General features: G+C 32.6%; 1 protein-coding gene across 1 annotated transcript in view; it reads right to left on the bottom strand.

Annotated features, from left to right (window-relative positions):
• Positions 1–356: 356 nt before the first annotated feature.
• Positions 357–26,712, bottom strand: part of LOC132742591 (dynein axonemal heavy chain 5-like) — a 79,589-nt gene continuing 53,233 nt past the window's right edge. The window contains 28 exon segments of the mRNA XM_060731040.1: positions 357–1,841; positions 2,270–2,396; positions 2,998–3,126; positions 3,577–3,789; positions 4,286–4,442; positions 7,529–7,640; positions 7,944–8,094; positions 9,833–10,027; positions 10,412–10,576; positions 10,798–11,241; positions 11,512–11,651; positions 13,055–13,360; positions 13,545–13,788; positions 15,102–15,284; positions 15,607–15,762; positions 15,965–16,159; positions 16,472–16,729; positions 17,118–17,255; positions 17,731–17,898; positions 18,196–18,383; positions 18,789–18,891; positions 19,422–19,627; positions 20,058–20,214; positions 21,601–21,789; positions 22,270–22,434; positions 22,640–22,793; positions 25,642–25,796; positions 25,971–26,119. Coding sequence (XP_060587023.1) covers positions 1,564–1,841; positions 2,270–2,396; positions 2,998–3,126; positions 3,577–3,789; positions 4,286–4,442; positions 7,529–7,640; positions 7,944–8,094; positions 9,833–10,027; positions 10,412–10,576; positions 10,798–11,241; positions 11,512–11,651; positions 13,055–13,360; positions 13,545–13,788; positions 15,102–15,284; positions 15,607–15,762; positions 15,965–16,159; positions 16,472–16,729; positions 17,118–17,255; positions 17,731–17,898; positions 18,196–18,383; positions 18,789–18,891; positions 19,422–19,627; positions 20,058–20,214; positions 21,601–21,789; positions 22,270–22,434; positions 22,640–22,793; positions 25,642–25,796; positions 25,971–26,119 — 5,225 coding nt within the window. The 3' untranslated portion in view covers positions 357–1,563.

Raw genomic sequence — 26,712 nt, 5'->3', positions numbered from 1 at the left:
CATGACACGTGTTACCATTATACAGTGTAACTATCATGTTTCCCTGGTACTGTCATGACACATGTAACCATTATACAGTGTAACTATCATGTTTCCGTGTTACTGTCATGACACGTGTAACCATTATGCAGTGTAACTATCATGTTTCCGTGTTACTGTCATGACACGTGTAACCATTATACAGTGTAACTATCATGTTTCCGTGTTACTGTCATGACACGTGTAACCATCATACAGTGTTACTATCATGTTTCCGTGTTACTGTCATGACACTTGTTACAATCATGATATCGTGCAAATCCCCTACCATCATCTAACCAATCATTACTTTATAGAACACTAAGAAACACAAAGAAAAGATTTCAATTTTTTATTCAACCAGTTAAACAATATACTTTAATTATTAGTCATTTTAAATATTGTCAAATGAATTTGAACTTTTTCATCATTTATTTAAAAATAGATGTTTAAGCTATATTTAATTATTTTCATTTTTTTTGAATGCACAGCAAACCTTTTTATATAGAGTAAATGTCATTAGAAAAACATACAACATTAATTTATCTGTAAAATGGACGGACAGAAAAATATCACTTTTCACATAAAGTAAACAAATAAATGAAAGTGCCTGTATAGTTAAATAGAAAAAATAAAGTCAGCCAATAGCTTTTCAGAATGTTACAAATCTTTTTTGTATACTAATTATACCAAAGTATATCAGGCACAGACATCTTTGAAAATATACAGGTATATATAAATACCAAAAACATATCACACAAAAGTTAACAGCAAGAAAAGTTAAATGCATGCTTGAACTGCAGATATACTATGTACATGTCAATTCAAAATTAAATTTTATTTTTCACTCAGAATGTTTGTAAACAAGATTTTAATTTGTTAAATATATATCACAATCTTTGTAAATTACACAGAAAACATATAAAAACAGAAAATAACAAATTAAAGTAAAACATGAACGTCAAAAATGTTGATTTTACATCATCACTATGTATATCTCAGATTGTTTTATTAAAGCAATGGATGGACTGCTGATAATAATTAATACATACAGTAAAAATCATTCTCTTAGGCTTACTGAAGGTGCAAATCATTTCAAATATTCAGTTGACAACCTCTTAGCATTATAAATTATCACGTCAAAAACAGTCAAAGTAAAAATTATCATTCTGTACAAACAAATATTATCATATCCTAACTACAAAATAATCACAGTCTTGTAGATTTAAACATATATATTATATATATTAAATTTCTAAGCACTTATACATAATTTAAAATAGAATCTCAATTACATTATAACAGGTGCTTTTTTAAATGGTTAACAATATTGTTGCACTTTTTAAAGTACATGTACTAATACTTTTTTCTTCTTCTAAAGATGGGTATTTTCTTATGAATTCTCAATACAAAATAAAATGTTCACATATAACATTATCATCTCTGGACATATCACTGTCATATACATGAAAATAAAGTTATAACTCTGATATATATTGTCAATAGTAAGCTGTATTTTATACTTGTAATAAAGTCATATTTAATCTATTTGGTATCACAGAGCAAGGCAACACCACGTAATGTCCAGTGATCTGGGTTTTTATTGGTCTTCAGTTGTAACGGGAAGATATAGGTCAGATCAGTACGTCTTGGTTTCTTGTATACAGGGCAATCATATCCTGTCTTGGCCTTCTCAACGTTGACAGCAAACACGTGCACAACAGGGATCAATGTGAAGAGTACCTTAGGTGTTGGTTCTATCAGTTTGGCATTACGCCTGTCCCATCCTGCACCGTCCAAGTACAGACCATAGATATACACACCTGTAAAAAAAAAATATAAAATATTATAACGAGGCAAGAAGCAGAAGAAAAAAACAACACACATACAAATTCATCCTAACTTACAATTTCATAAAGAAATGAAAAAATAGCTGTGCAAATTATTTTTTTGCTATATGTTTTGTTTTCATGATCAGCCAAAACATAGATTCAGTTAAAACAATTTACAGCAAATGAATTTAATACATAAAATATTTTATGGGGAACATAATTTTTCTACTTTTTTATGTTTATCTTCAAATTTTCAGTACTGATGTTTAAATCTTCCTTAAGACGCTAAAACATTGTACGCACACCCAGGAATTTTTCAGAAACAAAGTGTAAATATTTTTTGTCAAAAATTCGAGTGAATATTTACTTATAATATTGTATATATAACTTGAATTTTGTAGTAGAATGCCAATATTTACCTTCTCCTGGTGGACTATGTACATCTTCCTTCATCATTCTCGTAACTTCATTATCTAAGATGACAGAGTCAAGAGCCCAGCCTTTGTGAGCACGTGTGATCTCTTGTCTCATAGCAGTCAGGAAACCCTACAACCAAAACAAACATTTGTTATAGTTCCACTGTGTTTTATTACAATATTGTTAAATCTACAATGTCCAGCTTTCAACAAAAATATCAAAGCTCTTTTGGCACCAGTCACTTCTATTATAAGGTTGAAATGAGCCGCGTCATGACAAAACCAACATAGTGCGTTTGCGACCAGCATGGATCTAGACCAGCCTGCGCATCTGCGCAGTCTGATCAGGATCCATGCTGTTCATTTACAAACCCTATAACAAGTAGAGAAACTGATAGCGAACATCATGGATCCTGATCAGACTGCGCGGATGCGCAGGCTGGTCTGGATCCATGCTGGTCGCAAACCCATTATGTTGGTTTTGTCATGGCGCGGCTCAAATGTTTAATAATATCAAGTGTTTAATAATTAAAGTGTTATAAAACTGCTTTAAAACCCAAAATATAATATTACTATAATTTGTCAGCAAAAACCAAATAAAAAAAGAAATAATCTTCCCTTATAAAAAAATTTCATAGTCAATATCTTTTGCTTTCCTTTCTAATATTTACCTTTGTATGTTTAATTTTTGGTCAAAATATGATTATTATGTACATGTAACTAGTACTTACAGTTGGGTTAAAGAATCCAGTCATCCAGAACGTTGTTGGACGTCCCTCAAATAACCATGAATGGAACTGAGCGTTACGATCTAGCAGGTCAGTGAACCAGAAACCAAGGGTAGAAGACTCCCATGAAATCTAAAATTCAAGATGATTATGTTTTCAAAATTTGTTAAATATTCCAAAAAGATCATTACAGACTTTTCAAAACTCACTCAAAGAATTAAAACCCTTAGAGAGAAAATAGTATGATTTTACGCTGATTTTAACACATATTTGGTCATATCCTGACAGTCAATTTATTTAACAGGTTTTTTCTGGATAACTAACCATTAATTACCAATTTCTTCTTAAATGATAGATTGCACTGGTCATCAATTAACCAATTCGTCACCTTAGTGCAGTAACGGGTTAAGTCTAAATTTAATAGGAGTTAACCAGTTATTGCACTTACATGACAAATTATAAGTTAAATTGTAGGGCTTCTTCTCAAAATTTTATTTACAAATAAACTTATAGGTAGGGAAAGTAACTTCCACATAAATTGTTTTTCAGAAAAGCAATAACTGTATAACAATGAATATATACCTTCTTCCACGATGTTGGGACACGAGCATCAAACATGTTGTCAAGGGCGTCACGTAGGTTCTCACTCATGATGATTGTACCATCAATTGCGAGCTTAAGATCTGTGAGATCGTTACGTACACGTGTGATGACACGCTGCATTCTGTCAATCTCCTGTCTAAGGAAGATATTAATGGGCTGAAGATGTCCCATCTTACGTAGCCTTTCTTTAACCTAAAAGGTAATTATTTACAAATTTAAATATAAAATAGGCCCAAGTTGTTTTCAAGCTAAAGCTTAAAATGTCTAAAATTGTGAAATAAATAAAAAAAATTGATAAAATTCAGAGATTCATACACAAATGTACATGTAACTTAAGTTCAAAGATATCTTGAGTGTAAAAATATGCTAAAATTAAACAACACTGGTCAGCCTAAAAGTGTCTTTAATGTAAAACATGTAGCAAGTTAAAAATGTGAAAGAAGACAGCAGTATTCAATTGAATGCATTTTTATTCGTGATCACAATGTCGCCTTCAGTATATTTTGTAGTAGCTAGTGATTTCGCAGGCTGAATGAGCTTACAGAGAAAAGTGGTTCAGACTGGCCTGGCACTATACTTGGTACTTAGATTATTGTGCCTATGAAAACCACTGATCTTGATTATAGAGAAAACTGGTTCTGACTAGCCTGGCACTATACACGGTACTTTAAGATTAATATGTGCCTACCTCATGAGGAACATAATCAGGTGGTAATTTGTCCAACATGTCGTCAGCAAGTTTGTATACAATGCTTTCACGAGTCTCACCACCTCCACCACCGGAGTCTTTCGGCTGAATGTTCATTATTGTCTCTAACATACTGTTAGATGTGTTCGTGGAATACCTGTAGTTTATATAACACAGCATGTATGGTCAGTTTATCATTGTTACTATTATTTCTGATGGAATATATACAATCATAATATCTGAAAAACACCATTTAAAAAGGGGCATTTGTTAAACAATTTTACATCCAGTATATATTTAATGCTTGGCAGAAATTTATACTGTAGCAGACATTATTTGTGATGAAGTTATATAACTGTTGTTATCTTTTATTTGTGTTTTTTTATGTTAATTTTTTTTGTGTGAAAAATGATAGTTAGGCTTATTTAACTCTATTATGAATAACCTGTCACTAATTTCGTAAATTGTATAAAGAATATACAAAACACTTTCAAAAAATGATTTGAAGGGCTATTACAACATTCATAGGCACATGTGCAAATATTTTTGTAAATGATCCAATAAAACACAAAATCACAGTGATGTTTCGCTCATTGTTTTTTTAAAGCAAAAACAACATTTTTTAGTTGTTTCATAGTCAATATACAACATTTTCAGTGAGTGCCTGACAATACGAGTGTTGGCAATTCTATACAATATCCCAATGCTTACCAGCCACTGTTAAATATATGGTAACCATGATAAAATGGTTATATAAAATTATTACACCAACAAATTTTCACAAACTTTAAATTCATTGCAACAAATATATTAGAAATGAATGCCAAACAGATACAAGAGGGCCATCATGGCCCTGAATTCGCTCACCTGTAAATAGGCCCCCCCTGAGCGGGGCCAGTTTAAACCCCAGGGTTTTTATTTAAACAAACTTGGTAGACACCCATTAGAAGATTATTCATGCTAAACATCTAAGGTCTAGCTTGTTGGGTTTTTTAAAAGAAGATTTTTTAAGTTTTTCTTTACACATACAGTTGACTCTCAATAAGTCAAAATCGCTTTACTCAAAATTCCGCGTAAGTCGAAAAATTTCTAAAGTCCCGTCAAATTTCCTTCTTTATCTTTGTATTTTAACTCCGCTTGGGTCAAATTTTGACTTACCGAGACTCCTGTTTAGTCGAAAAAAAAATTTGGTCCCGTCAATTAAAGTCCAACATATTTTCATCTCAATTAGTCGAAGTGTGAAAACAGCCGACTGATCAAAGGTCGGCGACATCAAGTTGAGATGTTGTCACTCGTGATTCACACGTTTCTTAGTAATTTTAATTGCCGGTCATCATGTATTATTAGCACGTCGTGAAAGTGGCTTTAATCGGTTTCAGGACTTAATTGGTTTTAACAGTTAGATAAGTAAATTAAGATTTAATTAATTTAATTGTGCCAGCCTAGGTATTGATGTGTGTTTAACGTAAATGACATTTTTATAATTAATTTTCCGTCATATTGCATACATTAATATGTACTTCCGGTTCACGATAGTTGCTACTTTCGTTTTCGTCCGATGATCAATTTACTTCAAACATTAGATTAATTGTTGTTGAAATAAATGTGTTATTGTGCTTTCATTGTAATGAATTATCATGAATGCGTATTTAAAGCATGTGCATTACTGACGAATACTGACAAACTTGCATTTATGTCATTGCTACAAATGCTTGTGTTTATATTTCATTATTAATATGCATGTATTTAATTTTGAATAATACATTTTTGTTCATTTATAATTTGTATTTGTAAGTGATTTACAGTCATTTCAACGGTTAAATATTGCAGCATTGCTGCTATCGACAATAACAAACCTACTTCTTTGCACATTCAATCAGGTACGTGTATATACATGTACGAATGTCAACGTAATGGCGGCAGATCCACGTTACTCGAATTCCGTTTCTTTCGAAGTAAAATGCCCAGTCCCTTGGATTTCGAGTTATCGAGAGTCAACTGTATATTTAAAAACAATGACACCCCTGGGGCAGGGCCAGTTTTGACCCCAGGACTTTTATTTGAACAATCTTTGTAGACACTTACTAGAAGATGTTTCATGCTTAATATCTTAACTCTAGCTATTAGGGTTTTTTCAAAGAAGATTTTTAAGTTTTATCTATACACATATAAGGAAAATCATTGTCCCCCCGGGCAGGGCAAAATTTGACCCCAGGGCTCTTATTTGAACAAACTTGATAGACATCCATTAGAACATGTTTCATGCTAAATATCTTAGCTCTATCTCTTTGGGTTCTTTAAAAGAAGATTTTTAAGTTTTATCTATACACATATAAGGAAAATCATTGTCCCCCTGGGGCAGGGCAAATTTTGACCCCAGGGCTCTTATTTGAACAAACTTGGTAGACATCCATTAGAACATGTTTCATGCTAAATATCTTAGCTCTAGCTCTTTGGGTTCTTAAAAAGAAGATTTTTTAAGTTTTTACTTTATTCATATAGGGAAAATCAATGACCCCCTGGGGCGGGGTCAATTTTGACCACAGGGCTTTTATTTGAACAAACTTGTGGAGACTCACTAGAAGATGTTTCATGCCAAATATCTAAGCGCTAGCTCTTTGGGTTTTTTAGAAGAAGACATTTAAAGTTTTTTCTTTTGGTTGCAATGGTAACCAGGGTTCTGCATGGAACTAAATTCTTTGAACAATTTTCAAAGGTGACTTCCTGTGAAGTTTGGATGAAATTGGCTTAGTGGTTTATGAGGAGATGTCATTAAAAGTAAAAGTTTATGGATGCCGGACGGACGCCAGACGAAAAGCAATCACAAAAGCTCACCCTGTCACAAAGCGACAGGTGAGGTAATAAAACTACCCAAAAAGTGTACAGATATGTTTCTGTTTCATAAAAGCCAACTTCACTTAAAACTACCATAAATAAAGTAAAAGGGAATATTTTTTTTAATGATGCATTTTATATAATAAAGAAAAAAATTCATATTCCCAAAAACAAGTATTGAACTTTTCTACCCAAATTTTTTTAAAATATGTCAAATTTGACAACAAGCAGTTTAGTAGTTAAATGAATCTAATGTTTAATTTTTGTTGTATGCTTGTTTGTTTCATTTTACACCTTTTCCCAACAATATTTCAGTCATATAAGCAGGTAGTTTCCTAACCATCGTTCCTGGAGAGTTACACCAGTACTAGACTACCTTCCTCTGCGCTTTTGTTATATGAAACTTACGTGATATCAGCATTGGAGTGCAGACCAAAGCATTCAGGAGTGTCAGACAATGGTAGATCTTCTATATAGGCGACGTATTCAGTCAGATTCTTACACTTTGGAATCTTGTATCCTGAAAATAAAAAAGGCCAATCAACTTTATTCCCTGTAGCTTAATTAATACCTATGATTTAAACCTTTGTTGATTTACCTTCGTTTTAACAATATCACATTATTGTTGTTCTTACCATATTCATTGTAATAATTCAAGAACTGACTTAATACCTTCAAATTTCTAGTTAACAATAAAACTTGCCTTACGAAATGGAAAATTGTCTTATAAAGAACACGTTTATTTTATCATGCTTTTTATAAAAGATAAATAAATAAAATATGTTATGAGTTTGATTTTTAAAAATCAGTAGAGAAAGCATACCTATGTAGAACTGGAATGAGTCGGCAAACATTCCCTCACTAAACCAGACACGAGCGTACGTGTTCAGTAGCCTCTTGTCATAGTCGTCTGTGACACGACCTCCGTATTGTACCTCTCCAATCATGTAACGCACAGTGGTCCATGATACACCCTGTTATATACATCAATATTTTGAAAATCAATTTAAACCTTAACATTTTATTTGTAGTGCTGGGTTTTATATCTCAATCACAATATAAAGGTTATGTACTGACTTTCAAACTTTACTGGTCATTTTGTTGTAACAGATCTTGATACCTTAGTTTAGCTTTGTTTAAACATTTCATTATAGCTTATGCATCAAGTTCTTGCAACTTATATTAATCACTTTAGAGTCCACTTCCTGGAACTAACCAGTACTGCCATATGAGGAAGAATGATCGCGACAAAAGTAGGGTTCAAACTCATGATCCCTAGGTTGAATGGCAGTCATCTTAACCATTAGGCAACAACTCTCCTCAACAGATCTTGAAAGAAGTTAAAGACCTTAGTATATGCCAAGTTAGTAAGCAGGAGCATCTAATGTAACAAGCAATTATCATAGTATTGCAAGCAATCCATAAGTCCCCTACCGGTTAGAACCCCATCAACATTCTGAAGGGCCATTGGCCATTCACTTATGTTTCAATTTTTCTCTATTTTAAGTAAACTTGTTGGAAAAGTTCTTTTAAAGTGATCACAGGAAACAGTTTTTATGAACAGACAGACAGACGGACTGAAGGACACTCTAAAGTTAATATTTGAAACATCCCTGTTACCAAAATATAACATTTTAAAAGCAGAATTCTTAAAGAGGAGATAACTCTTGAATTAAAGATGCAATTTCATAAAAATTTTCAGCTCTTTTTGACTTATCACAAATATTGTTATATTTGCCATGTTTTAAGCCTATTTGTTGCCAAGGCAACTGATATTTTTTCAAAATAGGAGGAACAGATAAGACATGCATAATCTCAACACTGCTATCTACCCATATGTCAAGTTTCATAAAAATATTTCCAGTACTTTTTGAGTTATCACGGGATTCAGTTTATGTGTAAAATTTGCCATATTTTCAGTCTATGTGTTGCCATAGCAACCAGAATTTTCAACATAGGAAGAAAAGAAAAAGACGTGCATAATCTCAAGACTGCCATCTACCCATATGTCAAGTTTCATAAAAATATTTCCAGTACTTTTTGCTTTATCACTGGATCCAGTTTATGTGTAAAATTTGCCATATTTTCAGCCTATTTGTTGTCATAGCAACCAGAATTTTCAACATAGGAAGAAAAGAAAAAGACGCGCATAATTCCAAGACTGCCATCTACCCATATGTCAAGTTTCATAAAAATATTTCCAGTACTTTTTGCTTTATCACTGGATCCAGTTTATGTGTAAAATTTGCCATATTTACAGCCTATTTGTTGCCATAGCAACCAGAATTTTAAACATAGGAAGAAAAGAAAAAGACGTGCATAATTCCAAGACTGCCATCTACCCATATGTCAAGTTTCATAAAAATATTTTCAGTACTTTTTGTGTATCACTGGATCCAGTTTATGTGTAAAATTTGCCATATTTTTAGCCTATTTGTTGCCATAGCAACCAGAATTTTCACCATAGGAAGAAAAGAAAAAGACGTGCATAATCTCCATACTGCCATCTATCCATATACCAAGTTTCATAAAAATATTTTCAGTACTTTTCAAGTTATCGCGGGATCCAGTTTTGTGGACGGACGGACTGACGGACGGACGGACGGACGGAAGGACAGACAGACGGGCGGAGGGTAAACCTAAAGTCCCCTCCGGTAAACCGGTAGGGGACTAATAAGCTTATCTAATTGCGTAGTTATATTTTATACATACCTTCTTTGGATCTATGTCATCCAGATGGTTCTGTACAAACTGTACAGTGGCTGTGAAATCAGACTGGTTGAATTCATATGGAATGTTCCATCCAATAGGTCCAAACTTCCTTCTCTCTTGTACAGTGGTGTGAAGGAAAGCAACTCCATACAACATTGGCTTCCATTGAGGTAAATTACTGTACTCCAATTGTTCCTGGAAATCGAACAGAAATTTTCTTTCAAGTATGGTCAAATATAGTGATATCAATACTAAATGTTTAGTTTCAATACTCAATACATCATCAAATTCAGTTAATATAATGTCCACATAAACGTTTTATCTCATTTATCATTTAAAACATAAAACATACAGTGGGTTTAATTAGACATGAACCCCTTTTACAAAAACAGTTATGCTTCCTTGATCCAGACAATCTCATCTAAATTTTAAAAATTTGATGAAATCACATGTAATGTTGACATAGTTACATCTCTTTACTAAGCATGTATTATAGGACCATATCATCTTTTTATTCAATTATTCTAAAGTAATGCACCTTGAATGGCTGCTATATTCTAAAACGTGAAATTTTTTTACCTGTGTAACAAGAGCATAGGTTCTCTTGAGACCGGCTTTGACTCCCATAGGAGGTTCATTGGTGAACTTGATGGAAGTTTGGAGCAGATTGATAGGGAACTTTGGATGTTCCTCTGATGTCAACCAACAACGGAAGTCATCGTGAACATTTTCTGTCGATACGATCTGTATTAATAAGATAAAAGTTATATTATGATAATGAGTAATGTTTCTACATCATTATACATATAGTTTTACTGTACGGAAATATATTCTGAAAGTAATAAGAAAAACATATAAGTTACTGATCTTGATTTGTTTCTATCGTAGATTTAATTCTAACCAAAAAATACCATAAAACTAAATTTTCAAGAAAGGTTAACATATAGAAGAAGAATTAGACTTACAGTGTCTAAAAGTTCATCCATGAAATCTAGACCAAGATGGCAGTTCTGGAGCAGTACCCATTTACCTTCAGCCATAGAAACAGAAAGCAATCGACGGGCATGTACATCTTGACCTTGACCCATAGAGATTGCGCTGCACGAGAAGTTAAGTTTCTTAGCCAGTAACATGATGTTTTCTGTTGGATCAGAACCCATGCTGAGGAAACAGGTAAGTGGAGTTCTCTTTGTTGATTCTTGGTGCATGGTCTCCATGTTCAAAATGACAGCTTCAGCGTATCGTTTTCCCATAGCTTCAGCAATGAATTTTCTGGCCATCGGTATGATTCTATCTGGGCACCAAGCTCTGATAAGAAGGAGTTTACGCCATGTATCAAGTGTGGTAGAATAACCGTCAGGTATTGGGCTCTCTTCTGGTGCATCCTCATCAAACCAGGCTTTCCATACCTGGTAAGTAAAAAAGGGACAATAAAATTTTAAGTTTGGGAAATAATTAAACAACAATAAATAAAAGTGATCACCTTAAAATATAAAAATATCATGAACATAAAACTCCAGTGTGAGCAATCAGTATACCTTTGTACCTCAGATCCTTGATGCCAAAAAATTGAATCTTAAAAATGGCAGTTGTGCAACAATTTTTGCCTTTTTTTCATCACAAATCAATCTATTGTGTTTCTTTTCTCTAACATGGAAGATTTAAAATCTTAAGTTTACCTTGTCATTTCTAGCTACTTGAGCTAAAATTTGTGTAAACTGTGGAAGTTTACTCAGTTCAACTAAGTTAAGCCAAGTCATATCAAGGATCCACTTCTTTGGCTTAGGTTCTACAGCATTCAAGTCAAGGGCGGCACCACCTGAAATAATACATATTCAATAATAAATGATATATATGACTATGTTCAGATAATGATTTTTCTAATCCAAATAATCTATTAAAACATTCATCAATCCTGAAATATTACTTAATAAAAAACAAGAGCGATCAGTAATCACATGTGTCGCCTCATAACGGCCAATTTCATGTTGGGACAAATTTTGTGACAGACGGACAGACAGACGGACAGTGCACAACTAGACTTGGTACTGATCAATCATGTAAAGTTTGGATAAAATTGCACCAGTAGCTTATGAGGAGTAGTCCGGACAAGCTTTTGCGTATCTGGCAACACACAGAAAAAAACACCTTTTTATCAAAGGGCCATAACTCAGCCAAAAATCATTCAACCGGAAAACCCGTGCAATATGCGCAAGGACTTGAGCTACAGATCAATCCTGTAAAGTTTCATTGAAATTGCATAAGTGGTATAAGAGAACTAGTCCGGACAAACATTAAAAATAAAAATTATTAAAGGGCCATAACTCTGACAAAAATCATTGAACCGGAAAATGCTGACAATATGCACAACTAGACTTGGTACTGATCGTTCCTGTAAAGTTTGGATGAAATTGCACCAGTAGTTTATGAAAAGTAGTCCGGACAAGCTATAGTGTATCTGGCAACACACAGAAAAAAAACACCTTTTTATCAAAGGGCCATAACTCGGCCAAAAATCATTCAACCGGAAAACCCTTGCAATATGCGCAAGGACTTGAGCTACAGATCAATCCTGTAAAGTTTCATTGAAATTGCATTAGTGGTATAAGAGAAGTAGTCCGGACAAACTTTAAAATTAAAAATTATTAAAGGGCCATAACTCTGACAAAAATCATTGAACCGGAAAATGCTGACAATATGCACAACTAGACTTGATACTGATCATTCCTGTAAAGTTTGGATGAAATTGCAAAAGTAGTTTATGAGGGGTAGTCCGGACAAGTTTTGTGACGGACGGACGGACAGACAGACGACGGAGAAGTGATCCCTATATGTCGCCACTACTCCGTAGAGGCGACAAAAAAAACACAGAAATGAGTGGCTTTCTCTAAGGTCATAATTTGAGCCACGTCACGACAAAACCAACATAATGGGTTTGCAACCAGCATGGATCCAGACCAGTCTGTTCATTCGCGCAGTCTGCTCAGGATCCATGCTGTTTGCTTACAAACCCTATTACAAGTAGAGAAACTAATAGCAACAGCATTAGTCCTGATCAGACAGCGCGGATGCGCAGACTGGTCTGGATCATTGCTGGTCGCAAACGCATTATATTGGTTTTGTTGTGACGCCGCTCATATATTAACAGAAGTTCATAAGAAAGATCATATTTTATTTCACAGCATTCACTGGAGTATTTTGAATAACCATACTGTAACATACCTTTAATGAAGCTCTGGAATTCACTATTTGGAATTCTGCCGCTGTTCATCTCGATCTTCAGTGTGACCAAGATGGTGAAAGTGAACTTGTCTCTCTCGTATAGACCTCTAGCTGTGTATACAAACGACTCATATGTAAGATATTCAATAATGTTTCCAATTCTCTTCGCTGTGATTGGGGATTTCTGTGACTTTGCCATTGAGAGGTCGAAGATTCCAAGGAACTGACGCAGTGAAGTCTGGTACATGACGTTTACCATTGCCATTTCAACGATCAAGAAATACATAATACTTCCTCTTGCAGCCACTGAAATGATGAAATGATGATAGCAAAATGGATTATAACATATGACAAGTTTAGTAGTTTATCTTAGTTACTTAAACATTCTAAAATCAAATATTTCATTTTCATACTGGAAGTTAATCTCAAATTATGATAACTTTAGTAGTTCAGTGTTCTTTTTAAATTTTGAAAAAATAAATGTATGTACCTGGTCTGAACTCTTCACGAGCCGTGTTGATTTTGATCTCAGTCTCAGCAGCGATCTTCAGTTTCTCACTGACCTCCTCAGCTGTACGTTTTGTAATACTTAGTACTTCAATCAGTGACTCATCCTCTACTAGCGAACCTTCTGTAGATGTAAGACGGTACAGTAGATTGTCCTCAAGTTCTTGCATCTTACGTTTATTTGCTGTTACTTCCTCTAACAAGCTTGTCCTTTCTTGTTCAAGTTCCTGTTCAAATCAATGAGGTAGAAAATAATTAATTGCTATTCAATGAAGCATGTTGATGCTTTACATAAAACTGCACCTTTTGTAATAGTTATAATTTATTTGTTCTGAAATATTGCTGTTTTGATAATACAATAATCATGCTTAAGGTTGAAAAATGTGCATTATTAGTATAAGTAATACAATACAAAATTATCACAAAAAAAACTTTTGAAATTTTTTCATTAAAATCTTTCTTCCTCATTCTTCAAAAAGAACTGCGATGGTCACAGATTTTGGAAACTATTTTGTACATAAATGTTTGTAATTATAATGAAACTAGAACTCCGCGAGTTGGATGTGTCGCCTTGTGAACAAGTTAATTTTGGGGAAATGGCCAGGACAAAAATGAAATATGAAAAATAACAAAGGGCAATAACTAAAAAAATAAAAAGTGCAGAGCAGCAGTTTCTGTACACTGCACTTCTTATCAATAAGATCTATCATTCTATGATGTTTCAAGTCCATAGCTTTCATACTTGAGGAAAAATGACCAGGACAAAAATAAAGTAAGAAAAGCAACAAAGGGCAATAACTCAAAAATAGGAAATGCTGAGTATCAGTTCTTATGCACTGCACTTCTTTTTAATGAGATCTATCATCTTATGAAGTTTCAAGTCCATATTTTTTATATTTTCAGAGAAATGGCCTGGACAAAAATTTAGTATGAAAATAAACAAAGGGCAATAACTCAAAAAATAAGAAATGCAGAGTACCAGTTCTTGTGCACTGCACTTCTTCTAAATGAGACCTATCATCCAATGAAGTTTCAAGTCCATGGCTTTTATACATTAGGAGAAATGGCCCGGACAAAAATAAAGTATGAAAATTAACAAAGGGCAATAACTCAAAAATTAGGTAGTGCAGAGTACTGGTTCTTGTGCACTGCATTTCTTCTTAATGAGATCTATCATCCTATGAAGTTTCAAGTCCATAGCTTTTTTAGTTGAAGAGAAATGGCCCGGACAAAATTAAAGTATGAAAATTAACAAAGGGCAATAACTCAAAAATAAGAACTGCAGAGTACCGGTCCTTGTGCACTGCACTTCGGGTTATTGAAAGAAGCATGCATACCAAGTTTGAAGTCAATCAGACTTATAGTGACTGAGTTATGCTCCGGACAAGCTTTAGCGGACGCCGACAACGACGCCGACACAGACGCCGCCGCCGACACCGCCGACAAAAGTAACCCCAATATGTCACCTTTTCAAGGCGACACAAAAAAAGATACAATTATGGAAATAAATAAACTAAAAGCAAACTCATAAAAATCTTACATTTTTCTCTGTCAAGATGACAATACCCAGTAACTGATCTTCTAGACCCTTCATTGTTACAGTAAAGTCTACTATAGATGTTCTAGCAGTGATCTCAGGTGTGTATGTTGGGTTACCAAGCTTAGTTGTGATGTACAGCCTAAAACCTTTCATAATGTCAACTTCCTTGTCTCCAACCTTCACCTATAAAACACAAGAACAGTTGTTATTGTATATAAGTATCTATATAACTTTTCCCGAGTCCCATCAACACTTTTGAATGTTAGGTCATGAGCAAATTTTTTGCTATACTGATGGGAGGAAAATGACAAATGCACTTCCATGCAATGTATCAGACATTACTTCCATTTTTAAAGGGTGCAACAATAATCAAATCTAACACCGGCTAAATTATAAAATATCTTTGACTTTATAGGGCTCTATACTTTCTGTATACATCAATTTGTATGGAATTTAGTATCTGCCACATCTGATTCATTTTCTATTAAAGTAAAAGCAAACTTACTTTGAATGTGGAGCCGCTCTTGATGAAATTTTTCTCAAGGACATTATCCAGGGCTGGATCAAGCTCTTCCCCTACATCTTCAATGATCAGAGGACGTCCCAGGGATAAACTGTCCTCTAGATGTGATCGGAAGTATTTGTGGTTCAGTGATGTCAGCTGAAATTATACAGTAATGACGTTAATACATACTGACAACTGTGGCTTTTATAAGAGAAATTCATAGTGAGATGTAAAATTTAATAAAATTATATTTCTAAAAAAGCATTATAATGCAGAAAGTATATCATTGAATTTGTTTTTAACATATTCTGTGAATATAAAGGCCTACAACATTGCAATAGGACTAAAGCAAACCTACCTGTAATTCATTCTGGGACTCTCTATTTTTAATCCAGATCTTGCCTTGACCTTGTGGATCTATAAGGAGAGGATAACGTGCTGCCTTGGTAACAATTAGACCATTCTGTATAGACAGATCATCATTGGGTAAACCTTCCAGATTCCATTCACTCACTGTTGCATTGTCTACCAACGTGTTCACTATATTCAGATCCTGAAATTCAGAAAATATTATTAAATCATTTAATATCATTAAAAAAACAACACTAAAACTAAAATAATGGCAGATTTTGTTCTTATCCAATTCACCTGCATATATAGGAGAACAAAACTCGTGAAAAAAGGTGAAATGAACATAAATTAAAGAAATTTTTTGAAAACACATATTTTATCCAATGCTATAAGTTTTGGTCTAAATTCCCACCTGTGATAACTGTGTACTAAATAAAGGTGGTTTTTAACAACTTTTTTTCTACTAAAACTGTCTGACACCCAATTTATTTAAGTAGTAAATCCTATATATTACATCTGTGAAAGGAATCTTGGCTGCTATCATTTCTTTCTTCCATGCTTTATTCAAAAGAGTTCTGAATTCTTGGTTAAAGGGTCCGCAGTATGACAAAAATCCTGTACACAGAAGTACGTCACCAACAAGACGTTGAATCTGGGCCTCAAACCCTTTACTGGCAGCTGTCCATCTGACCCTCTCACCTCCGAGACCGTCAATCAGAGCCGTGGCATTGTTCATCTTCCTTCTACAAGCTTCAGCATCATCCAGTAACGCCTGAAACAACATAATAATTTATTCTCACTGCCGGGATATATATCCAGTATACATATAAATATTGATTTAAATCTTGCTTATCTAATCTTGCTTGTCTAATCAGATATAATATAGGTCCCACTTTTGGTCATCTTTGATCATTTACAATATCAGCTAGGTCATTTTATTCTGAATCACTACCAAAGTTTGATATACCATGTACTCAAGAATTATAAGTCAAAGTTTAATTAATAACTTGCCTAAGAAAATTCTTTAAGGTTAACTTTTCTAAATCATCATAGAGCTTAATGAGTTAAATCAAATACTTTAATCTGTCATACATTTTGCAAACTTTCAATTTGCTCTAGTGATTTATAATCTCAACAGAAAAATAAAGAAAGACATTGACCTGTTTTTCTGACATTGCAGCATCATACATGGCCATGACCTCAGCAAGTTCCCGATTCTTCTCGTCAAGTTGAGCTTGAGCGTCATTCAAATCTGACATAGCAACTGCCAATTTTGCTTCTTGTACAGCCAAGTTTGCCTAGAAATATGTATCAAATATACATGAGAAAATTTGTAAATAACAACAGAAGTTTTTAACTATGCTTATAATGAAACTTTATAATAAAATAATACACATGAATTGTACTGGTTACATATGGGCCAAATAGTCCAGGTGTTTTTCTTGTTCTTTCTTGTTATGTCATTGTTATATACTCATAAACAATATATCTTATTATATCTTACCATATGATAGCTATTCAATAAAAAATATTTCCATTCAAAATACGGCACTATATATTTCATGTATACCTTTATTTTAAAATTATTCTGAAAGGAGACTTTTTTAATAGTGCGAAAAAGATACAAAGTGCCTGTCCATGCATATTTCAGACAGCAAGAATAGACATTTCATACATCTGTAAGCTGGGCGGAAAGAGTTAAATGTCTGTAGTCAATCCATTATATAAATCTAGCAGAGAATATGTTGAGATATTAAAATTGCTGTTTCATACCTTCAGGGGCAACACTTCTTTGTTGATACTGTAGAAGAAACTCATAGCTTGAGTCCAGGATGCTAGACCGGCTACGTCTCCACACACTTTCCTTGCACTGTCAATGTTGTAATCCTCCATTGTTAGGTAAGGGGCAAGTAACTCCACTGTTTCTCCATTGATGGTGTCCTATAAATGTATGACAATTTGTTTTTACAAATATTGGCTGTTGTTTAATAGTAATTTTTTCTTCTTGAGAATTAAGTATTCATGTTTTATTGGATAGTTTTGGTAATGTTTTTTTTACAAGCACCAGAATTTTATTGTAACAGATGCAAATAAGTCATTGTTCACTAAATGATGAATCATTCAAGTTTTGATTGATTTTAACACAATAATTTGTCCATTAAATATGAAATAATTCTTTTGATAAGGTATTTTTTTCTACAGCACTTAATACTTTGGAAAAAATTTCCCCCTTTTTACCTTAGGGAAGTTCATAAGACCCTGTAGGAAACCACCACTAGACATGAGCTTCAAAGCTTCACTCCAAGACGGCTTGACACAAGGTCTCTCCGGATCCTGTTGTACAGCATCTAGTCTTTTCTGGAAGAGCAGCAGTGCACAGTCCATAATTCTCATAATCAGATGTGGTGGTTTAGCCAACTTACGCACTGAAATTGTATAATAACATCACAATATAGTTACTATAGCAACAGAATAACATAAAAACAAATTATTTTACTCATTATTTGATATATAGATTTTGAAATGTAATTGTATTAATTAAAAATGTTTGACCAAGATGAATGATCAGATCAAACCTATATATCAACTTGTATAATATATCATAATATAATATTATTATATATAGTAATATCCGGTTTTCAATCTTTGCAATGTAACACATAAACAAATCAAGGGCTAGGTGATAAAAAGTTGTTATGTCATGACATAAAGAAGGAGTTACAACAGTTTTTCACTAAGCTCTCAAAATTTGGTAAATATATTCTTTTTCTTTGACTTAACCAACAATTTGAACCACTTTAATCATTATTTGAAAAAAAAACACAACATACCAGTAGCAATATGTGCTGGTTTGATGGTCTGGAGGGCAGCCTCCGCTTCCTCTAGAGCTGGACGAGCAGCCTCCAACTTGGCTTCAGCCACAGACTTGTCAGCCTGTAAAAATAAAATAAGTAATTATAAACCTTCTTAATTCTTAAAAAGCATATATATAAAATCTACTACATAAATTGTCCCACACTTAACCAAGGTACAAATATGAGCATGGTTTCCATTTAAGTCCAATACAAACTAAGATTAATGAAAACATTTCTTTTTAAAATATTAAAATAATATGAACAACAAAAATTTGTGGCAGCACAAAAGCAGACTTAGATGCCATGAACAATATCATACTGAACAAAAAGAAAACTCACATCTTTATCAATCTTCTGCTTGTCATAATAAATAGTTGTATTTACATTGTATATACATGTACCTTTTTTACATAGAAAAAACAGCAAATCATAGTGTTTTTTGGGGAAGGGTTTTGTTGTAATTTTGTTATTGTTGGGATAACATAAGCAAATTTTATGAATTAAAACATGATCACAATCAATCACCAAGAATCAGATCTACAAAATCATTTTCCTAGAAAGTTAATTAATTTTATCAATCTGAGATGATGAATTGAGAAACAAACTTACAGAAATGACGTCTACAATGCCCTGAGCCTTGTCCTTTACCACCTGTACTTGAGCCTTCACCTTCTCTGCAGCTGTTGCCTTCACTGTCACCTCGGCTAATACAGCATCAGCCTTCTTTGAGGCTACAGCCAATTCCTTCTCCTTTACAGCAAGTTCCTTGGATAGCTCATTTACTGATTCTGTGGCCTCTACAAGCTTCTTCAAACCTGGAGTAAAAAATAAAAACATTCATTTTTGACATTTTTTCAAGTATAAATATATGCGGGCCTCCCTATCAAGCCTTGAATAATATGAAGGATTGACTTCAACAACACATCTGATTCTATAAATCACCTAATCACATTATTAGCTGTTTAAGGAAGAATTATTATAGGTGAAAATAATTTTCCGATAAACATTTGTACCAAAACATTACATTTTACCCACTGTTCCAACTTGCATGACATATTTGGCCCCTAAAAAGGTGAACATAACATAATTATATATAAATCTCTACAGTAACACATATAAGTCAGCTAACCAAAGAATCACTTTGGTTCCTGACAGCAAATTGTTATGTTTCATGATATATATATTACTTACAAAATTAGGAAAAATTCATTTATAAATAAATATTACACTGGTAACTACTAGTACCTGTATTCATTCTCTCAGCCAAAATACCAATCTCTCCTCGTTTCTGTGAATAAATGTCCTTGTAACCAGCAATAAAAGAAAGGTAAGACTTTGGTGTGACGTATGTTTGACGACGGTACCTCTGGAAATACTCTATACACTGTTCTGCTACCAAATCCTACAGTGATAAAATAAATAAACTAGAAATGTGTCCATAGGACACTGATGCCCCCACACGCCACTGTTCTGTCAATTTTATGACTCTAGGTCAAATATTTTTTGGACAACATGTGCCACAAGTTGAAAACTAAAAATCAACAAAGGGCCATAATTCTGTTAAATTTGGTTGCAGCAAAAATTCCTTCCTTTACTGCCATCAACACATTAAGATTGTTCATCCCTGGAAGTTTAAGCAAAATCTGCCATCCGGTTTAAAAGGAGTTGCATTCACAAAATTTCTACATACATGTAGTATATAGTGAAAAAATCAACAAAGAGCCATTATTCTATTAAATTTGGTCGCAGCAAAAATCCCTTCCTTTACTACCATCTACACCGTAAGGTTGTTCATCCCTGTAAGTTAAAGCAAAATCTGCCATCCGGTTTAAGAGGAGTTGCGTTCACAAAATTTCTACATAGTATATAGTGAAAAAATCAACAAAGGGCCATAATTCTGTTAAATTTGGTCGCAGCAAAAATTCCTTCCTTTACTACCATCTACACATTAAGGTTGTTCATCCCTGTAAGTTTAAGCAAAATCTGCCATCCTGTTTAAGAGGAGTTGCGTTCACAAAATTTCTACATAGTAGCTAGTGAAAAAATCAACAAAGGGCCATAATTCTGTTAAATTTGGTCGCAGCGAAAATCCCTTCCTTTACTACCATCTACACATTAAGGTTGTTCATCCCTGTAAGTTTAAGCAAAATCTGCCATCCGGTTTAAGAGGAGTTGCGTTCACAAAATTTCTACATAGTAGCTAGTGAAAAAATCAACAAAGGGCCATAATTCTATTAAATTTGGTCGCAGCAAAAATTCCTTCCTTTACTACCATCTACACATTAAGGTTGTTCATCCCTGTAAGTTTAAGCAAAATCTGCCATCCGGTTTAAGAGGAGTTGCGTTCACAAGATTTCGGGACGTACGGACGGACGGACTGACGGACTGACAGACGGACGGACGGACGGACAAGTGCAACGCTATATGCTCCCACATTGTGGGGGCATAAAAATTTGTTTTAAATAATTTCAAAACATGTTTTCATAAATTTTTCAAGATGTAATGGAAGTTTTATACTTTACCAACAGAACTTGTGACTACATGCAGCTTAACGTAACAACACGTTTTTTTAATTTTTAAATCTCAGGTACTATTCATATTTTGATTACTTTCCATTTAATAGTGGAGAACTCCAATTACCCATATACATGTATGCAGATTTTTCAAGATAAGCAAGCTTTGTAAAGAACAACCAAACAGAAAAAAACATTAAAATTGTTTCAGTAACCTTTACGCAAAATTTTATATGAACAAAATCTAAAACTAACAATAAAAGCTAAGACTTTACCTGGAAAACACCCATGGTATTTTGTACAGCATTTTTAACTGCGGGAGTGGCTACAATATCATAGCTTGACAAGAAGTGATTGGATACAGCAATCAAAGCATCTTTTGGCCAACGCTGGAACCAGTTCATTGTGCAACCAGAAATCAAACCAGGGAACTTCAATGAACGTGATCTGAATTTCTCTCCAACCTGTGAAAGGGATTAAATAAAACAATTATAGTTTATATCATTCTTACTCTGACCAAAATATAAAAAATACATGCATGCTATAACTATGGAATATGCTAAATAGACCTCAGCATAATTGAAGAAAATACTAAAATAAGAAGAGAAGTAATTCCTTCTTTAAAGCTCTCTGTCATGAAAATTCTACTAAAATACTTATGTAGTTTTCAATTTTTTGACTGAAGACCAAACTTTCTGCTACTTTTTAACTCTTTATTCTACAGTCTAACATTTGCTAGAATTCCTATGTACAGATATTATCAGTCTTCAAAGACCTTTACTTTTCATTCCATTTTTTGTTGCATGTGAATGCATTTCAACTTAAGACAAAAAGCCCTTTTCCAACAAGACTGTCTTGAGTTTCTAAATCACTCTCTTGAGATCCCAAGTATGGTCTTTAAAGACAAGTCTGACTGTAAACTGTTTAGCATTATTAATACTTACAGGTGAGAAGCAGAGACACAGATGTAGGTTCTGCCGACAACGAGATAGGTAATACTCGTTCAAGTTCTCCAGAGTTGGGACACGTCTTGGGAACTCTTTCTTCATTGCAGGTATCAACTCATTGAGAATTTCATCCATTTCATCACGGGCAAACAAACCAGATACCTAGCAAATTAATAATAAACTTTTGACATGATATATCATACAGAGAAGAGTGTTTGTTTTTGTATGTCTATGCCATTATATGACAATTTATTCTTAAAAATCATGTCTTTGTAAAATTCATTGCTATAGTGAAACTTCTAAAAAATTAAGTTACACTAATTAAGTAACTAATTGAAAGCATTTACAAATGAGACAAGTTTCTCACCTCTCCTGAAGACAGGATATTGTTCATGTATTCAAGGAAAGCTTCGTCCTTGATCTCCTGGTCAGTAAAGAGGAAAGTTATACCCTGTCCTTGTTGACCTGCTGTGCGATATAGGCCCTTCAAATCCTCCATCAGGTTACTCACATTGTATGATCTACAAGTACATAATAACAATTATTTATCTACATAATCTACATTACTGATGTTTTGAGCAAAGAGTACATAAATAGCATTTACATAATAACATACATATATGGCATTTACATAACATACAAATATGGCATTTACATAATTACATACATAAATGGCATTTACATAACATACAAATATGGCATTTACATAATTACATACATATATGGCATTTACATAACATACAAATATGGCATTTACATAACATACAAATATGGCATTTACATAATTACATACATATATGGCATTTACATAACATACATATATGGCATTTACATAACATACAAATATGGCATTTACATAATTACATACATATATGGCATTTACATAACATACAAATATGGCATTTACATAACATACAAATATGGCATTTACATAATTACATACATAAATGGCATTTACATAACATACATATATGGCATTTACATAACATACAAATATGGCATTTACATAATTACATACATATATGGCATTTACATAACATACAAATATGGCATTTACATAACATAAAATATTGGCATTTACATAATTACATACATATATGGCATTTACATAACATACATATATGGCATTTACATAACATACATTATATGGCATTTACATAACATACAAATATTGGCATTTACATAATTTACATACATATATGGCATTTACATTAACATACATATAGCATTTACATTATAAACATACATATATGGCATTTACATAACATACAAATATGGCATTTACATAATTACATACATATATGGCATTTACATAACATACAAATATATGGATTTACATATACATACATATTATGCATTTAAAAACATAACAAAAATATGGCATTTACATTAACATACAAATATGGCATTTACATAATTACATACATATATGGCATTTACATAACATACAAATATGGCATTTACATAACATACAAATATGGCATTTACATAATTACATACATATATGGCATTTTACATAACATACAATAGTATATGGCATTTACATAAACATACATATATGGCATTTACATAACATACATATATGGCATTTAACATAATTACATACATATATGGCATTTACATAACATACAAATATGGCATTTACATAACATACAAATATGGCATTTTTACATTACATACAGTATATGGCATTTACATAACATACAAATATGGCATTTACATAAAACATTACATATATGGCATTTACATAACATACAAATATGGCATTTACATAACATACAAATATGGCATTTACATTACATACAAATATGGCATTTACATAACATACAAATATGGCATTTACATAACATACAAATATGGCATTTACATAACATACAAATATGGCCATTTACATAACATACAAATATGGCATTTACATTACATACATATATGGCATTTACATAACATACAAATATGGCATTTACATAACATAACAAATATGGCATTTACATTACATACAAATTATGGCATTTTACATAACATACAAATATGGCATTTACATTACATACAAGATGGCATTTACATAAATACAAATATGGCATTTACATAACATACAAATATGGCATTTACATAACATACAATATATGGCGATTTACATTACATCAAATATTGGCATTTACATAGTGACATACTGCTCTAAAATATGGCATTTACATAAAACATACAAATATGGCATTTACATAACATACAAATATGGCATTTACATTACATACATATATGGCATTTACATAACATACATATATGGCATTTACATAACATACAAATATGGTATTTACATAATTACATACATATATGGCATTTACATAACATACAAATATGGCATTTACATAACATACAAATATGGTATTTACATAATTACATACATATATGGCATTTACATAACATACAAATATGGCATTTACATAACATACAAATATGGCATTTACATAATTACATACATATATGGCATTTACATAACATACAAATATGGCATTTACATAACATACAAATATGGCATTTACATAATTACATACATATATGGCATTTACATAACATACAAATATGGCATTTACATAATTACATACATATATGGCATTTACATAACATACAAATATGGCATTTACATAACATACAAATATGCATTTTAACATAACATTACAAATATGGCATTTAACATTACATACAAAATATGGCATTTACATAACATACAAATTATGGCATTTACATAACATACAAATATGGCATTTACATAACATACAAAAATATGGCATTTACATTACATACAAATATGGCATTTACATAACATACAAATATGGCATTTACATAACATACAAATATGGCATTTACATAACATACAAATATGGCATTTACATTACATACATATATGGCATTTACATAACATACATATATGGCATTTACATAACATACAAATATGGTATTTACATAATTACATACATATATGGCATTTACATAACATACAAATATGGCATTTACATAACATACAAATATGGTATTTACATAATTACATACATATATGGCATTTACATAACATACAAATATGGCATTTACATAACATACAAATATGGCATTTACATAATTACATACATATATGGCATTTACATAACATACAAATATGGCATTTACATAACATACAAATATGGCATTTACATAATTACATACATATATGGCATTTACATAACATACAAATATGGCATTTACATAATTACATACATATATGGCATTTACATAACATACAAATATGGCATTTACATAACATACAAATATGGCATTTACATAATTACATACATATATGGCATTTACATTAACATACAAAGATTGTACAATGCTCACCTTGATAATGTTATCTGGAAGGTCTTGTATGTAGCTATAAATGATGCAAGTCTTGTTAACGACTGTTTACCTGACCCACCAACACCAACAAGAAGGGCGTGACCTCTTGGGGTACGAATAACACGAGAAATCTTTACCAAGTTTGTCATGGCATCCTAAAAATTCAAAACAACATTACATTCTAACGTTTTCATTCCATATGCAGTTACTGAAATTATTTTTAGTACATTAAATATTCTTTTCAAACAATTAATCATTTTTTAAGTAATTTGATTCCTTTAAATGCTGCAGATTATCTTCTTATTGTAAGAAAAGAAACCGTTGCTAACCTTGAAGAATACAAGGTCCATTTTCCCGCCACGAACTGTTTCATTGTACTGCTCCATGTAGCCATTCAGTTTTTCCGCAAGCTCGTCTAGTGAAGGAATTGGCTCGTAAATCTTCGGTGCATCAAGGTCAGCATCATCTGGCTCATCTCCTGTTACCATGGTAACAAAAAAAATGTGTCAGCAAATATAAGCTTTTTTATAAAAAAATCCATGCTTTGCTAAATCTACCAATGTTCTCTTTCTTATAATTATCTTTTTCTTTTCTTAAAAAACCGGGGTGCCAATAAAAAACACATTAAGTTTAAAAAATTTTCGGGTTAAAAAACAAAAACACGTACACCTCCTTAGTATATTATTTTCAATTCATTTACTCTTTAAATTGAAACTTTTTAAAAGATACTTTATACAGACAATAAAGTTAGGAGGGTAAAATAACAAACTCTTGTTATCTGTCTTGAAAAAATGAAGTTATCATGACAACCATTTTTTATCAATCATTATAAGTTATATATATCTTTGCTGTAACAAAATGTAGCAAATACATACACAAAAATAAAACTTAAATGAAATTTTGTGAAGAAAAAATAAAACATACAAATGCAATAATTCTCATACTGTACAGTGAAATACATGCAAAAAAATAGTTCCTCATGCAAATACATTTTTGGTTGTAATAGCTGCTTTAATATAGCATTTACAATCCCTATTCATGCAATACATAACACAGTGATTCATCACGACA

Source organism: Ruditapes philippinarum, unplaced genomic scaffold (genome assembly GCF_026571515.1).
Source record: "Ruditapes philippinarum isolate M1 unplaced genomic scaffold, ASM2657151v2 ctg544_1_1_1_1, whole genome shotgun sequence".
Classification (NCBI taxonomy): domain Eukaryota; kingdom Metazoa; phylum Mollusca; class Bivalvia; order Venerida; family Veneridae; genus Ruditapes; species Ruditapes philippinarum.
The sequence above is the reverse complement of the archived record's forward strand: the minus strand, read 5'-3'. Positions and strand labels throughout refer to the sequence as shown.